Genomic DNA, 14,312 nt, shown 5'->3' on the forward strand with positions numbered 1-14,312 from the left:
TTCCCTTCTCTTTTTTTTTCTTTTTCTTTATAAAAAAAGAAAGCAGTGCGGAGGAATTCTCCATTCACTGATCTGTAGAATGCATTAATATCCTGAGCTGTTGGCACAGCCTCCCGTGCTCGGGGGGACCAACAATGAGAGCAATGACTCCGAGTCTGGGATCCTCAAATAAACCACCCCTGCTGTCATGGCCACCGGGAAGGAGAATAACAGCCATAGGAGCTGACCTTCATTTCGTTGTTTCTCCAGCCCCGACTGCTAGACCTCTGTTTGCCTGTTACTAGGATCTCCTGGCTGAAAAATGTAAGCATTTCCTACATGATACAAGAGGCAGTTTATTAGGTAAATAAACCAGGCCCCGAGCGGTCGCTTCTGCTTGGTAATGAGGAGGGCAGGGAAGGAGCAGACCTCCCCGCGCCACCTAGAATAACCCCAATCAATGCTCTATAACTAACACCACATGCATATTTTTAAACAGACAGTTAATGAACAAGAGAAGGTCACTGCAGCCCGGCCAACTTGTGAGCAAAGCCATTTGCCTCAGAAAACTCCAGGCCATAAAAATCACAGCAGGCACAGCCGGCATCATATCAAACCGTCCATCCATGGAAGCAGAAAGCAGGTTAAAAGAACCATTTTCCTGGGGGTGTTTACAGAGCCAACCTCTGCCAAGGGCACAAAGAAGCAGCAAAGGGCACCCATGGGGGCAGCCCACACTGCTCCTCCTCAGCCCATCCCCAGGAGCCCAGTGGTAAGAGTGATTTAATCAGCAGGCAATGACCCAGGTACAACAATTAAGGCCATTAAGACCCCCCCCCACACACAGGCACACACAGCTTCCCACCTGCAGCTGCTGGGCCAGCCCCAGTGCTCAGCAGAACCATACAGCAAAGCCAGAGCACAAACTGCAAACCAAAGCCCTTCTTCCTTCCAGCCCCAAAGCAAAAAGTTACAGATGCATTTTAGCTGCAGGCGGGTTCCACTCTGCACAGGATGCTGCTGCTGCTGCTGCTGCTGCTGCATGGTCTGTGGGGCATCCAGCTTAGGTTGCAGAGCAATAAGGTGCCCCTGCTACATAGTGACACCGTACTGACATGGCCACATTGATGTCACCATGAGGGTTTAGGAAGTGGTGCAAACCTGAGCTGCAGCACAGTTATAGGAGCAGCAGTATGCTGTGCCCATCGCTGCAGGGCAGGGGGACACCCAGCAGCACCATGTTCATCACAGGGTGCAAAGCATGCCTGCAGCCTTGGGCTGCTGCTGGCCCTCAGTGGCCTCTCAGCAACTATACAAACACTGCCTTGAAGGTTCCATTCAGCTCAGTCCCACCTTCCAGCTGTGTCAGATTGGTGTCCAAGCCATGGACTGCAATCTGCAAAACCTGCACTTGAATACAGCATTCAAGGGGGCTCTGACCCCTCCATGCATACAGCCCTGTGCACAGCTCCCCGTGCCTTCCCAAACCACCCAGCCCAGATGTGCAACATGCTTTAACTAACACTCTTCTGGATTTATATACTCCTCTTGATTTATATACCCCACTTCTGATGGCACCAACATCCTCTATGCATCTCAGAAAGCCCTAAAGAGACAACATAACCGCTCTGCCCCTCGCAGGCCCATTACTCCACTGACCACATCCTTTGTATTGTTGTGTGCCACCAATGCCTGGGGCAGGCAGTGCTGTGCTCCAGATGCAGCCCCGCTCCCTGCCTGGTGCTCTGGGTACAGCTGCACATGTGGGTCCCCCCAGTTTTGCTTTATGGCAGCACAAAGTCCCCAACCCAGAACTCCGCTGTATTCCATCCCCATTTCAGACATTGCAATTATCAGTCGCTGAGTGTAGCTGGGATGGAACAGGCAGGAGGAGGCGAGTTTAGCTGTACAAATTATCACATTTCAGCACCGTTTTCAGAAATACAAATTTATGATTTAATTCTGCAACATGTATCCTTGGAAACCTCGCTGTAAAGCAGTCGCCCTGGGATATTTCACACAATTCTTAGGGTTGGTTTTTTTTTACTCTCCATACTCAAACACAACTAATTGCTAGGCCTTTTGGTGTGATGGACAGCCCGGGCACACAGCCTGCCCAGGGGCTCATTTCACCACCAGCCTGGTGCAATATTGCTACATGGGCTGACAGCAGCTGCTCTAAATCTCCTGATAGGTATGAACAAGCACTGATGAAGTTGGAGCTGTTTGAACAGCTGCATATGCAAATGTAATTAAGAAGATGTCTGCTGCTGTTGGCTCTCCTCTTCATGCCCCCCCCCCCCTTTTCTCCCTCTCTGGCACATTAGGTGCTTCCCAATGGGGGGGCATTCAAACTGGTTGCTACCTCCCAGCTTCAGGCTTGAACCTGTGCCTGATTTGTGTGCTGCAAATGAGCCCCAGAAGTGCCACCCTCTTGCTTCCTCTCCCATCTTTATGGTGTCTTACACGCGGGGATCAGCTCCCAAAGAGCAGATGATTTGGGGGTATTAACGGGGTCTGAGCATTGAGATGACACTGCTGTATTTTCAGCATGTTGAGCTGGGCTGGATGTCACAGGGAACCAGGTGGTTGGTGAGGCCAGGAGGAATGATGCTTCAAGTCACTCCATTCCAAGTGAGCACCTCCAAACCTATGTACGTACAAATCCCAACGCAGAGCAGCATGGAAAGCAGTGGCTCCTGCTGCACCCAAACCAGGGTGCCTGCCCAGCAGTGGGGAGCAGAGCAGATCTGGCACCGTGGAAGAAGAGAAAAAGTGATGCGAGCATTTAGAGCCTCCTTGATTAACCCCAGCAGGATGAGGGCTGCAGAGCAAACTGCAGAAAGACTAATTAGAGCATGAAGCTAAATGGTAAACAGGGTAGAAAACAATGGGAATGTTCAGAAGGGAAATCAGATCAAACAGAGCTAATCAGGTTAGGGCGGTAAGATAATGAATTTTCTAGACAAAGGAAGTGTGATGGATCCTATCCATGCAGACTTTGGCTGAGGGTGTGATGCAGAGCCATGTGGGAAATGATGACATGAAAAAAAGCAGGGATTAGCAGAACTGTAAGGGCAGGAAGTGGTGAAAGGCAAAGCGGCGTTGAAAGAGGGATTGGGATGGATGGAGGTCACTGGCTGAGCTCCTCGAGGAACGGACCGGAGGCTGATCTTATTAAATGGTTTTATTAATGACCTTGGCACAGAAAGTAAGTGTGCTAATGAAACGTGTTGATGACACAAAGCTGGAAAGAGCCGTCGGTACGGAGGAGAGCTGGGAGACCAAAAATGGGTGACTATGAAGATAAATAGAGAAAGCTGAACCTGACAGGACAGGAGGGGAAGGCACACATGTCAGACAACCACCTATGTTTTGTCATGAGCTGGAATGACAGTGAACTCAGGTGGAAAATGCTTATGAATGAGAAAGGTGCAGGGAGATCTCCAGCACAACCAGAGCGCTGCTGGGACACGTCGGGCATAGTGTAAGAGAGGTAAAAATTCAAGTAGGAAGAAGCACAAAAGAAGGGCTTGTCAGAACAGAGGTTATTTTAGTAGATTTAAATGTAATGATGCTTGTCCAGCCCCAGAAACAAAGCAAAGGGGAAACGCTGAGTGATCTTTACACACACATCTGGGGGAGTAATATAAAAAAGAGGAAAGGACTATTCAAGGCACAGCAGAACAAGGGCTGCACGAGGGCTAAATGAAGTAGCCCTGACAAGTTTAGGCTGCGGATAAGTTTATGACCACAGTGAGTTCCCAATAGGAGTAATGGGGGGGAAGAAACGAGCTTGTTCTGGGAAATCTATCTTGAAGTGATGCTATGACCCAGAAGGCTTCTCCCATCCTTCAGTGCTCAATGCAGTTACAGCAGCAGGGAGTGCTGAGCCCCTCACCTGGGCAGCAGGGCAGCAGCTCCAGCCCCTGGTGTTGCTCTAAGGCTGTTGTTGTGTGTTTAGATCCAGCACCTCCAATCAGCTGATCGACCTCAACGTCTCAACACGAGCAGATTTAAGCCGAATGCTTCAATGAACGACACTGAACGCATGAGGACGTGGCTCCTCTGGGCCTCTGAGCTACTGAAGGAGGAAGAGGCCGTACATCTTTTGGGAAAACAAGATGGTAAGACAGCAAACAGGAGTCTCAGAATAGCTCAGCACCAAAAACGCCAGGCCTGTTTCAAAAGCTGCCCTATTAACATAATTAACGAGCCCCACTTCTGCCATATCCCTAAGCTCATCTGCTTTGAGGTTTCCTCGACGTCTAATGAACACAGCTCCCCTGCGTTCTCCTCCTCATTGGAACCCTTAATTGGGTCTCTCTGCTAACGAGGAGACATGGCCAGGTGGACCTGGAGGAAGAGCCTATCTCTGTGACCTCCACCTCCTGCTAATGTCAGCCCTGCTCAGCTGTGGGCACAGCGGGGTGAGGGGGAGCACAGCAGCATGTCCCCCCACAGCACACACAGCATGCTGCTGGCACAGCCCTTCTCCAGGCTGTGTTATCACATGGAGCAAATAGGAGCTATGGGAGAGGAAGAAATCACTCCTTTGCAAAGTTTTCTCACAGCAGCAACAGCCCAGAACAAGCTTGTCAACACATCAGTGCTTTACGGGAGAAAATGAAGAAAGGGGGAAAATATAAAGCAGGAAAATAGAGCTGCCAGGGCAGGGGTTTGTCCCATCCAGGAGGCTCTGAGCAAATACAGAGGGGAGGAATCCCAGAAAGCAGCAGGCAGGAAAGGCTGACCTCATGACTGCACTGCTCCAAAGAAAGGACAGCACTTGTTCCTGTGAGCACACAGTGTGTGTCAGGGGAACAAACCCCAGCGACTGCTTCCACAGCCCTGACTGCAAATTAAACCCATGGCAAAAAGCAGTCATTAAAACAGGGCGGCAGGAGAGGCCTGGCATGCATGAATCACTGTTCTCTAGAGGAAACCCTGTACGGTCCGGATACCCTGCTTTCAAACTATGAGACCTCCTGAGAACTCGCACTGAGTTCACTCAGGTATTGGGGTGATGTGGGATAAGGTCAGGGCCAGGCACTGCCACGGCACTGCAGGAGATGTGGGATGGGGGCACGGGGAGCAGGAGGCAGCTGGATTGCATTGCCATCTGGTGGAGCAGGGGAAAAGGGGATGGATGGGAGCTGTAAACTGTGTGCTGTGTACAGATATGGGTAGTGCTGAGGTACCACGCTGCAGGTGGGAGCTGATGCTGGAGCCAAGGGAGGCTCAACACTGCACAGGATGCAGCCCGGGGCTGGGAGCACTGACAGCAGCAGTCGGGGCGGTCCTTTTCCTCTCCACACATTTCCTTTCCACACATTTTTTCCTCCTAGGAACAGGAATGGATGAGATCACAGCTGGGCTACCTCTACCAAGAACAAACCAGAACTACGGAGGGATATGAGTGGATTGCATTGTGAAGGGACAACGCCGTGTGCCACGTCATTGGGTTCGTATGGGGCACGTTTGTTTTTCCCCCAGCACCTTAATTGGAATCCCACTCCCAGTTGTTTGTTATTATATTTGTATTTGTTTATTTTTCAATGCAGTTCTTCAGAGGACATCCTGAGGGTTGGAGGCTTCTAATAAAAGAGGTTATTGAGAAATGATTAACGAGTGTTGTTCTGCACAACAAACCCCCAAAGGTACATGAACTGGGAGAACACGGGGACAGGCAGACAAACCCCAAAGAGCCGCTGGCAAAACAGCCGTGCCCGAATGGCACAGCCAGGCCTGGAGAAGGCAGCCCAGCATCTGATGGATGACTTGTGTGTATGGTTTGGTGAAAGCTGCAGATGAATTTCGGAAATCTCAGCAATATGTAGGCCCTCAGATCCCATCTCAATGCCCGGCAGACGCTGAAAGGAAATCAAACAATGCCAAGCAGGGTGTAAGCATTTGCCTGCAGATGACTGATGATTTTCAGCAATAATTTCATAAATACGGCACATAAACTATTCCATGTCCATTCTTGCACTGCAATCAATGGGACTTCCACTGCCACCAGAGCGGGGCCGCCCGGGGCCACCAAGGGAGACCGGCCCACACTCCATGGGCAGCGTCCCGGGGTGAGACTGTCAACAGCTGGCAGGGAAATGTCACTGCAAACAAGCTGCAAATGCAACAAGGCATCTGACACAACCTGCAGGCAATGGCCAGGAGTGTGGGGCTGGGCTGCAGCTCCAGGTCTGTGCTCCCTGCTCTGGGATGTGGGGCTGTAAGATGTCACACCCATCCCTGAATCTGCCCCAAAGCCTCAAGTGGTGTTTGCATGAGAGCGAGCCATTGAAATATTGATGGGAATTGGATTTCATCAGTAATACTTTGATTTTATTATTATACTGGCTGCTAACAAAGAACGCCCATTAATGTGTTACATTCCTGCTCATAAAAGGGTGATTATTCCACTGCTCATGCCAGGGTGCTCTGCTTGGATCCGCAGCCCATTGCTCCAACACATCCACTACTGGGGGAAAAATAAAAGATGAAGATTTCAAGTGAGGAAACACAGGAACAGACACTGGAGCAACACAGATCCAGGTCCAGACAGACGTGGGATGCAGGACTGAGCATATTTCTGCTGTGCAGTGCAGTAAACCAACAGTTACTGATGGTTTCATCAATTTAAACAGTGTTAGAGGAAAAATGCACTCTGAGAAGTCACCCAGCTGATGCTCGTCTTCCTGCTGCTTTGCTCAAGACATGATCTTACATATGGGGAGGGTTTTACTGGACCTCATAGGCCTGGCACTGAAAATTGCTGGTGTAAGGTTGGAAAAGGGATGGGAATGGTGCCATCAGAGCCTTCCAGTATCACTGTTCTGAAACTCAGGATTAGGCGGGGTAAAACAGCTATCTGAGGCAATGCAGCGTTCATGGATATCCAGATTGTTATGCAAACACAGGAAGATCCATTGCAGCACACAGAGCAGGCACTGAGAGGCATCGCTTCTCACCACCCCTTAAAGAAAAATGTTTTTCAATGCTGAAAGGGTGAGAGAGGTCACCCCCAAGGCATCCAGCCTGGGATCCTCCCAGCCTTCCCCTCTCCCATCCTCCTCCTCCTCTTGAATTCCCCAATGCAGCCAGCAAGGCCTTTAGAGTTAAAGAGACAGGCTCATTATCTAGCAGCATTGTTGGGCTCTGCATTTGCATTAAGAGCACAGAAAGGGTTAGAAACACCCAACACACAGAAGCCATTCCCAGCAGACATCCTCTTGTCCCACCGTGGGTGCAGGTGCAGGAATGGAGGGGCTGCACAGGGCGCCTGACATCATCCAAGCACATCTATTTTTAAATCAAATCGATCTCGAGTCAGCATTAGAGATCTGAAATAAATGATCAGTCACGAACCCTGCAGTCACATCTTCAGCTCTGTCTGTACTTGGAATACGAGAAATTGGTGACAATTGTCACTCATGAGTTTGCTTTAACCTCTAGAAGAGACCACAGACCTCAATTTGCACCAGCCAGGCTTACAACAAGCTAAATGTGATGGAGAAGCAAATCGATCCCTCAAATATACCCTCAGTGCCTGAGGGACACCTCCGTGCTGCTGAGCTGGTGCCCTCACTGCTGCCTCTGCGTTGTCACAGCACAGAACAGAAGCTGCCACAGGCAGAAAGCTCCGCTTCACCCAGCTGGTGGACAAGCCAGTGTGTTTTCTGCCATCACCCCCAGCGCCCTCCCAAAGGCAAACCCAGCACTGCAACCCGTGCACAGAACAAGCTCTCACTGATGGGAGCACAGCCTTGCTTTGGCTATGGAACAGGCAGCCTGGTGGAGCTCTGCTCACTTGCATGCAACTTGGAAGTGTCAGTGTGAAGATTTCACGTCTGGCAGCTCCGAGTGCCATTGGGTTGGGACACATTCCTGCAGGACACCACCAGGAACGCCCTGCGACACCATTCCCTGCTGTGACTGTTTCTTCTTTCTGGTAGCTAGCAAGTTTTTAAACCTCATTAACACGGACCACACTAATTTCACACAGTCCTACAATTTCCCATCAGAACATTGTGCAACACCAGAGTGAAATGGCACAGGGAAGCTAACAGTACCAACACGCAGCGAGCCTGCAGCACTGGCTGAAGGCACATGGAGGTTGGAGAGGTGGCTTCCTCCCTTCATAGGGACTGTACATATGGACTTCTGCCATTGCCATTTAGTAACAGCATGTGATTTGTGCTCATTTCCTACCGCAGGACGTTGACTTTCTGTCCACCATCTTCACGTGCCGTGTCTGAGTGCGAAGTCTGCTGTCCGTGTTCTCCACCAGATTCGTGAGGTCATCGATAATCTCTGGGGAAAGAGAAACACAACATTAACCTGAGTCCCTCAGGCCTGAGGATCCAGCAGGGAAAGCAGCTGGAGAAAGTCCTTAGGGGAAAGGGAAGCGAGCAAAACTTCCCCTACATCCATTTCTAAGAGAGGGGAAAGGAAACTTCAAGGCAACCCACCCTCAGGCTCACACACCAAACGACATTATTTGTGTCACAGAAATAGGACTGGGTAAAGGCTCAGACCAAGAGCCTGGTAGGATGATTGACTGGGGTTTTCTGAACTCATAAAATGAAAAACCACATCGGGGCACCAGATTTCCTTCTTGCTGACTGCGATGCTTAAATCAAGTTGCAATATGCAGACGGTGCTTGTTCATGGGAGCACAAACCCACAGCGTTTGGGTGGTTTCCTATCTGCAGGTAGGAATGATTTTGTGTGCCTGAGAAATGGAGAGGAGGACAGCAGCCAAAAGCTGAACGCTATTGCCAAATGCTTTCCTCTGGTTCCACTGCCAGCACCTATTGATCACTGTCCTGGTAAATCTTTTTGGAGGAGGTTATTCTGTGCTCCTTCAAGCCTGACTTTGCAGACCTCTATGCCAGGAGCAAGGTGATGGCACTGATGGGACCCCCCTCATGCTTCCAAACTCTGCTGGCAGCTCCAGGTGGGGAACTCATGTCTGCAAGGGATGCAACCATAATGCAGCACTGACTTTGCAGCATCAGCTCGTGCTCCAACAGCTGCACACTGTGCCAAATCAGAGGAGATTTCAATGATGTTTTACCCTCATGGAGAGTTAAGAGAATTAAGCATGGTCCTCCTAAGAACACCCCTCCATCCTGCCCCACAGCGCTGCAGCATCTCCTGTGCCCAGTTCCCAGTTCAGGTGTTTCATCCCACCCCACTTTCCCAGGTCCCACATCCGCAGGGCAGCAGCACTTTGAGGAATCGTTATCTGTTCTGTGTGATTCAGCACATGGGAAAACCAGCTCAGCTCTGCCTCTAAGTGAAAAGAAGTGCCGAAAGTTCCCATTGCCGTCAAGGACAGTGTGATAAGCACGCCTGGGAAATGAGAGCCTTTCCCTTGCCAGAGCTGATCAGACCCTCCTTGGAAAACATCCTGGTGCACACACAGCTAAATGAGCACAGATGCGCACAGGAACACTTCCTGTCATTTCCTAGCCCAAAGGGTCTCAGCAGGGATCGTGCCTGAAGCAGACCCACCTGCATACAGCTCCTGCCCCAGGCACAGCACCCAGCAGCACAGCATCGGCACCATGGCTGGCCCTGCTCTGCCACACTCCATCTGCATGGAGATTCTTCCCTGCTACAAAGCTAAAGGAAGGCAACGGGAATGCAGGATGTGCAAAAGCAGTGATGTGGATTCTCAGGTAGGCAGAGCTGCTGCCAGAGCAAACCCCCACATAGGAAAGTCATAAGAACACTGAAGACCTTTGGTGGCTCTCAGTATTGCTCCTTGGCATGACATGCCAATGTCCAGGCTGCCAATGACCTGGAGAACCAGGTTCTCTTCCTTCCCACCCTCACACATGGCTTTATCTTTATTATCTTTATTCTGCTTTATCTAATACACCTAAAAAGCTTCATTTTGGTTTTGGTAACCCCTCCTTTGGGTCACACTCGCTGTCTGTTGTGGGGAACCCAAAAGCCAGGCACCAAAGGAGCACAGAGGGAAACCCACTCAGCCTGGGGTCTGTGCTCTGTGGAGCAGCACAAATTGACCAAACACCTCCTTCCCAGAGCTTTCTTTAGTGAGTTCACAATTACAGACTGTTCAATAGCATTTATCAGTGTGTAACCCATCTCCATGGTAGATTCCCACTGTGAGTGTTGGAAGACTGCAGTCAGCCTCAAGAAAAACACAGAGAGAGCTGAAGCCATAACATTTTATGCTATGCAAAGGAAAAAAAATAATACCCTACAATAAGGCTGGAATTCAGCACAGCAGCCAAGCAGCCTTCCTCCCTCCGTCAGGTCTCAGTGCTTCAGGAGGAGGTAAATACCAAAGAAATGAATCATATATCAAACGCCAACCTCTATACGTCCAAACCCCGTAGTTACATGGTAATAGGAAAGTGAGCATTGTTCAAGATGCCAGCGGTATGAAGACTGCAGCTAATGTACGCACATCGGAAAGCCAAAGCACCTTGGTGCAATGTGGCAGCTGCAAGGAGAGAAACAGTGACAACCACAGCACCAAGAATGGGAATCTCTCTGCACCTCTGTGGACAGCACCTGGTTTTTGAGGTCTGCAATGCAGCAGCTCTCAGCTCAGCTCCAGGAACCCCACATCACTGCCCTCACACCAACCTCTGCCCTGCACTGCTCCAGGACATTGTTGCTTCCCTTGGAGTCTGCTTCCAGGATGAGCCCTTCCCCATCTTTCCCAGCTCAACCGATGCTGTTTCATCTGTGTTTTGGCAGAACTTCATAAAACACTTCCCAAAGGGGAGCAAACCATCGTGTTCCTCTTTACATTTCTGCTGCTCTGCTAATTTCCAGGGGTTTGATGGTGTCTGGGGCCAGCTGGGTTCCAAAGGGATCTTCATCCCAGGAAGGATGGGTTTGTAATGAGCCACGGGGAAGAGGGGAAGGGAAGAAGGGGAAGAGAAGGAGAAGGGAGGGGGAAGGAAAGAGGGAATAAAGGGGAAGAGAAGGGGAGGAAAGGAGAAGGGGTGGAGGGGAAGGAGAAGGAGAGGGGAAGGGAGGGGAAGAAGAAGAGGAGGGAAGGGGAATAGGAAGGGGAATAGAAAGGGGAATGGGAAGGGGAAGGGGAAGGGGAAGGGAAAGGGGAAAGTTGTCTCTGTGTCCAGCTCTGACACTGCCACGCTAAATGCAGCACCTCATCCTCTCGAAGGCAGCTGTGGTTTGGAATCGCACCCTGGTGAGCAGGAGCAGCTCCAGGCCATCAGCTGCAGAACTGCTCACCAGGTTTTTCACATAGAGCAGCACAGAAAACAAACAGCAGCACCGATCCCAGCAAACAGTTATTAGTGAGAGTTGTTTTAAAAGCACACACTGAGAAGTTTTCCCTTTTCCAGCTGCTTATTTTTGTTTTATTAGAACAAAACCCACGGACATTAATTTTAGTTGTACTTAATTGAATAATTTCTCTGGGGAATAGTTTGGGGCGAGTTTGCGAGCAGCCCCTTTCCAAGAGCCATTACTAATTGGCATATACCACCGTGTCAGTGTGCCAACCAAAACAGCGTGCTTTAATGTTACTGGAAGCACTCTCAGCCCAGATGTGTTGAGAACTCGCGGTGATATAAGGCAGGCAGTAACTGTGCATGTGATAGAGCTCTTGCAGCATCCTCTGCCAGTTATCTGGAAGGAGATAAGTCTCCTTCAGCAAAAGGATCTCAACGCAAAGCCAGGTTATCTGTTCCTCCCCTTTGCTCCCAGCAAGTTGTATGGCTTCAAGTTGCACCGGGGGAGGTTTTAGGTTGGATATCAGCAACAATTTCTTCTCATAAAGAGTGGTGATGCACTGGCACAGGCTGCACAGGGAGGTGGTGGGGTCACTGTCCCTGGGGGTGTTCATGAAGCTTGGACAAGTGGCACTGAGGGATGTGGGCAATACTGGTGCTAGGTGGACAGTTGGACTGGCTGATATTGGAGATCTTTCCCAATCTCTGTGATTCTCTAAGATACAAATCCCTTTACTCACTGTGTTCAAGGCTGACTGACACGGCCACCCAGTGCAGCACTGCTGAACGCTGCCTCCTGTCCATGTAGCATGCACTGCCCCAAGGGAATTGCCATCATCCTGTGGTTCACCTGTATTCTAATCTGGAATCTGAGCACTCCAGCTATACGGAGGTGAAAATGTATAGGCCACACTGTGAGCACTTCCAGCAAAGGAAGGAAGGGACAGCACCACAGAACTGCTTTTTGACAGACTGAGCTTTGAGCAGAAAGTCAGACTGCTGGGGGACAGAACAACAGCCATAAATCGAGCACCTCTAGCAAAGCCCTGAGCACAACAGCACTGGAAGCTGCTCACATTCATACAACAACAGGCTGCCAATCAAAACACATCTCCTGTTGCGGCAGGTTTGTTTTGTGGAAGCCCGCGGCATGGAATGAAAGGACAGAAGCTCATTCCAGCTCTGCTCTTGTTTGTTTTCCCCTGATCCAAAACCTAAGCTTGGTCTTTAAAATACTGAATTCAGGACTTCTGCATGGCAGCCACTCTCTGCTGTGCTGCCTGGAGGTAACACTGCAGAGCAATGGGGCAACAGGAGAAGCCCACAAAGGGCCATCCCTGTGCAGGTGGATGACCCCAAGCAGAGGGGTGTCCTGAGTTACTCAAAGCTCATTTCTCACAGCATTCCTGTAGGACAGCCCCAGCTCTAACACAGCTTTGAGCAGTGATTATCAATGGATGGAGCCAGCATTCCTGGGGGAAAAGCAGGGAATTGCTTTTTCATCCAGAGGGTGGTGACGCACTGGAACAGGTTGCACAAGGAGGCTGTGGATGCCCCATCCCTGCAGGCATTCAAGGCCAGGCTGGATGTGGCTATGGGCAGCCTGAGATGCTGGTTGATAACCCTGCACACAGCAGGGGGTTGAAACCAGATGATCATTGTGGTCTTTTTCAACCCAGTCCATTCTAGGAGCCATTCACAGGCCGTGGTGCCCAGCAGGATGCAGGCAGCTCGCCCTGCCCAAACTCAAGGAGGCTCTGTCCAAAAGGCACAGCTGAGCTGTTCCCCAAGTGTTAACTCCAGCACTGCTTCCAACCCGCCACAATTTTCAAGGCTTAAAAGTTAGTGAAACACTTCATTGCTGCCACAGTCCCAAAAATGAGAGTTCTTTCATAACTGGATATGAAGTGCTCTGCATTTTGAAACAGATTAAGGGAGACTGGAAAAAATGACCAGCGGTGTACGAGAGACCAAAAACCTATTACACGGAGTGCAACTTGAGGAGCAAAAAGGGAATACCGCTCAACGTGCTGATGTGATGCTGACTTTAGGGATGGGGTTAAGCACTGCAGGTTCCTTCCCTTCCAATTCCATTCCTTTTCTAAGCACAGGGCAGTGAGCTCAAGGCATCCAGCGTGAAGGACACGGCTGTACCACAGCTTGTGCACAGCCACTTGTCCTCACCCCCAGAGGAAGGAAGGCTCTGCTTGCTTCTTTACACTAAAATATGCTATAAAACAAATCTGCCTTTTTAGCAGCCATTGGCGCTGGGTCCGAGCCAACTGAGCATCACGGCATCCAGCACAAGAGCATCATGCTGCGGCCAGCTGCATGGCATTATCCTCTCGGATCACTAACAAGGAGGAAAGACACTTCAGAATCGGTCTATCAATCACAGGAGGAACCAGCAGACTTGCAAGTGCTTCATGGCCACACTATTGGAAGCAGCTGATGGAGCTCAGGTCAGCTCAGGCACCTGGGACTCATCTCCTGCTGACACACTTCATTGGGCTCCTCTGGAATCAGTGCTGAATGGAACCAATTAGCAATGGAGACGGTGTGCTCAGAGCGGGTACCAGGAACCAGCTGAGCTGCAGGGAGGAATATTCATGTAGTGTTGCTGCAGCATTCCTACCTGCTCCTCCTCACCTGAGGCACAACGCAAACAAAAAGGTTCAAAACCCCCATGTCTGCAGCCACAGAAGAAGTTCTGCTTGCTTTGAGAAGTGCTTAAAATTAAAACAACAAGGAGGGGGGAAGAACAACTTCCACAGATAAGGTGCTGCGTCCTGGGCAGCCCCAGCTCAAGTTTTGCTTCCTTCCCCCTTCCTTGCAGCCAACACCAGGCCAACCTTTCCCATCCCTCCCATGGATTCCTGCAGATGTGGCTGTGACTGAACAGAGTGTTTGGTGTGGCTGCATGCCCACGGCTCTGTGCTGAGCCAGGGGAGGCTGCTGCTCAGAGGAGCCCTCACCCAGCTACTCCTCCACGGCCTTCTCCATCCCCCAGTTCATCCATTACAAGGAGCAGGAGTGATTAATCGGTACAAGCTGCAGAAAGCAGAGGGCTTGGTGCCACTGCGCAGC

At 50.5% G+C, this 14,312-nt stretch overlaps 1 protein-coding gene across 5 annotated transcripts in view; it reads right to left on the reverse strand.

The window, feature by feature from the left end:
- STX8 (syntaxin 8) overlaps nt 1-14,312 on the reverse strand; it is a 67,058-nt gene that overhangs the window by 15,943 nt on the left and 36,803 nt on the right. For 2 of the 5 annotated variants that reach the window (XM_015879927.2, XM_015879930.1), the window contains exon 7: nt 8,191-8,292. In XM_015879927.2, coding sequence (XP_015735413.1) covers nt 8,191-8,292 — 102 coding nt within the window. Of the gene's footprint in view, nt 1-1,174; nt 5,853-6,341; nt 6,461-8,190; nt 8,293-14,312 lie in introns of those variants that run through there. The other 3 variants (XM_015879931.2, XM_015879929.1, XM_015879928.2) reach the window with 3 other exon arrangements.

Source organism: Coturnix japonica, chromosome 18 (genome assembly GCF_001577835.2).
Source record: "Coturnix japonica isolate 7356 chromosome 18, Coturnix japonica 2.1, whole genome shotgun sequence".
NCBI lineage: Eukaryota > Metazoa > Chordata > Aves > Galliformes > Phasianidae > Coturnix > Coturnix japonica.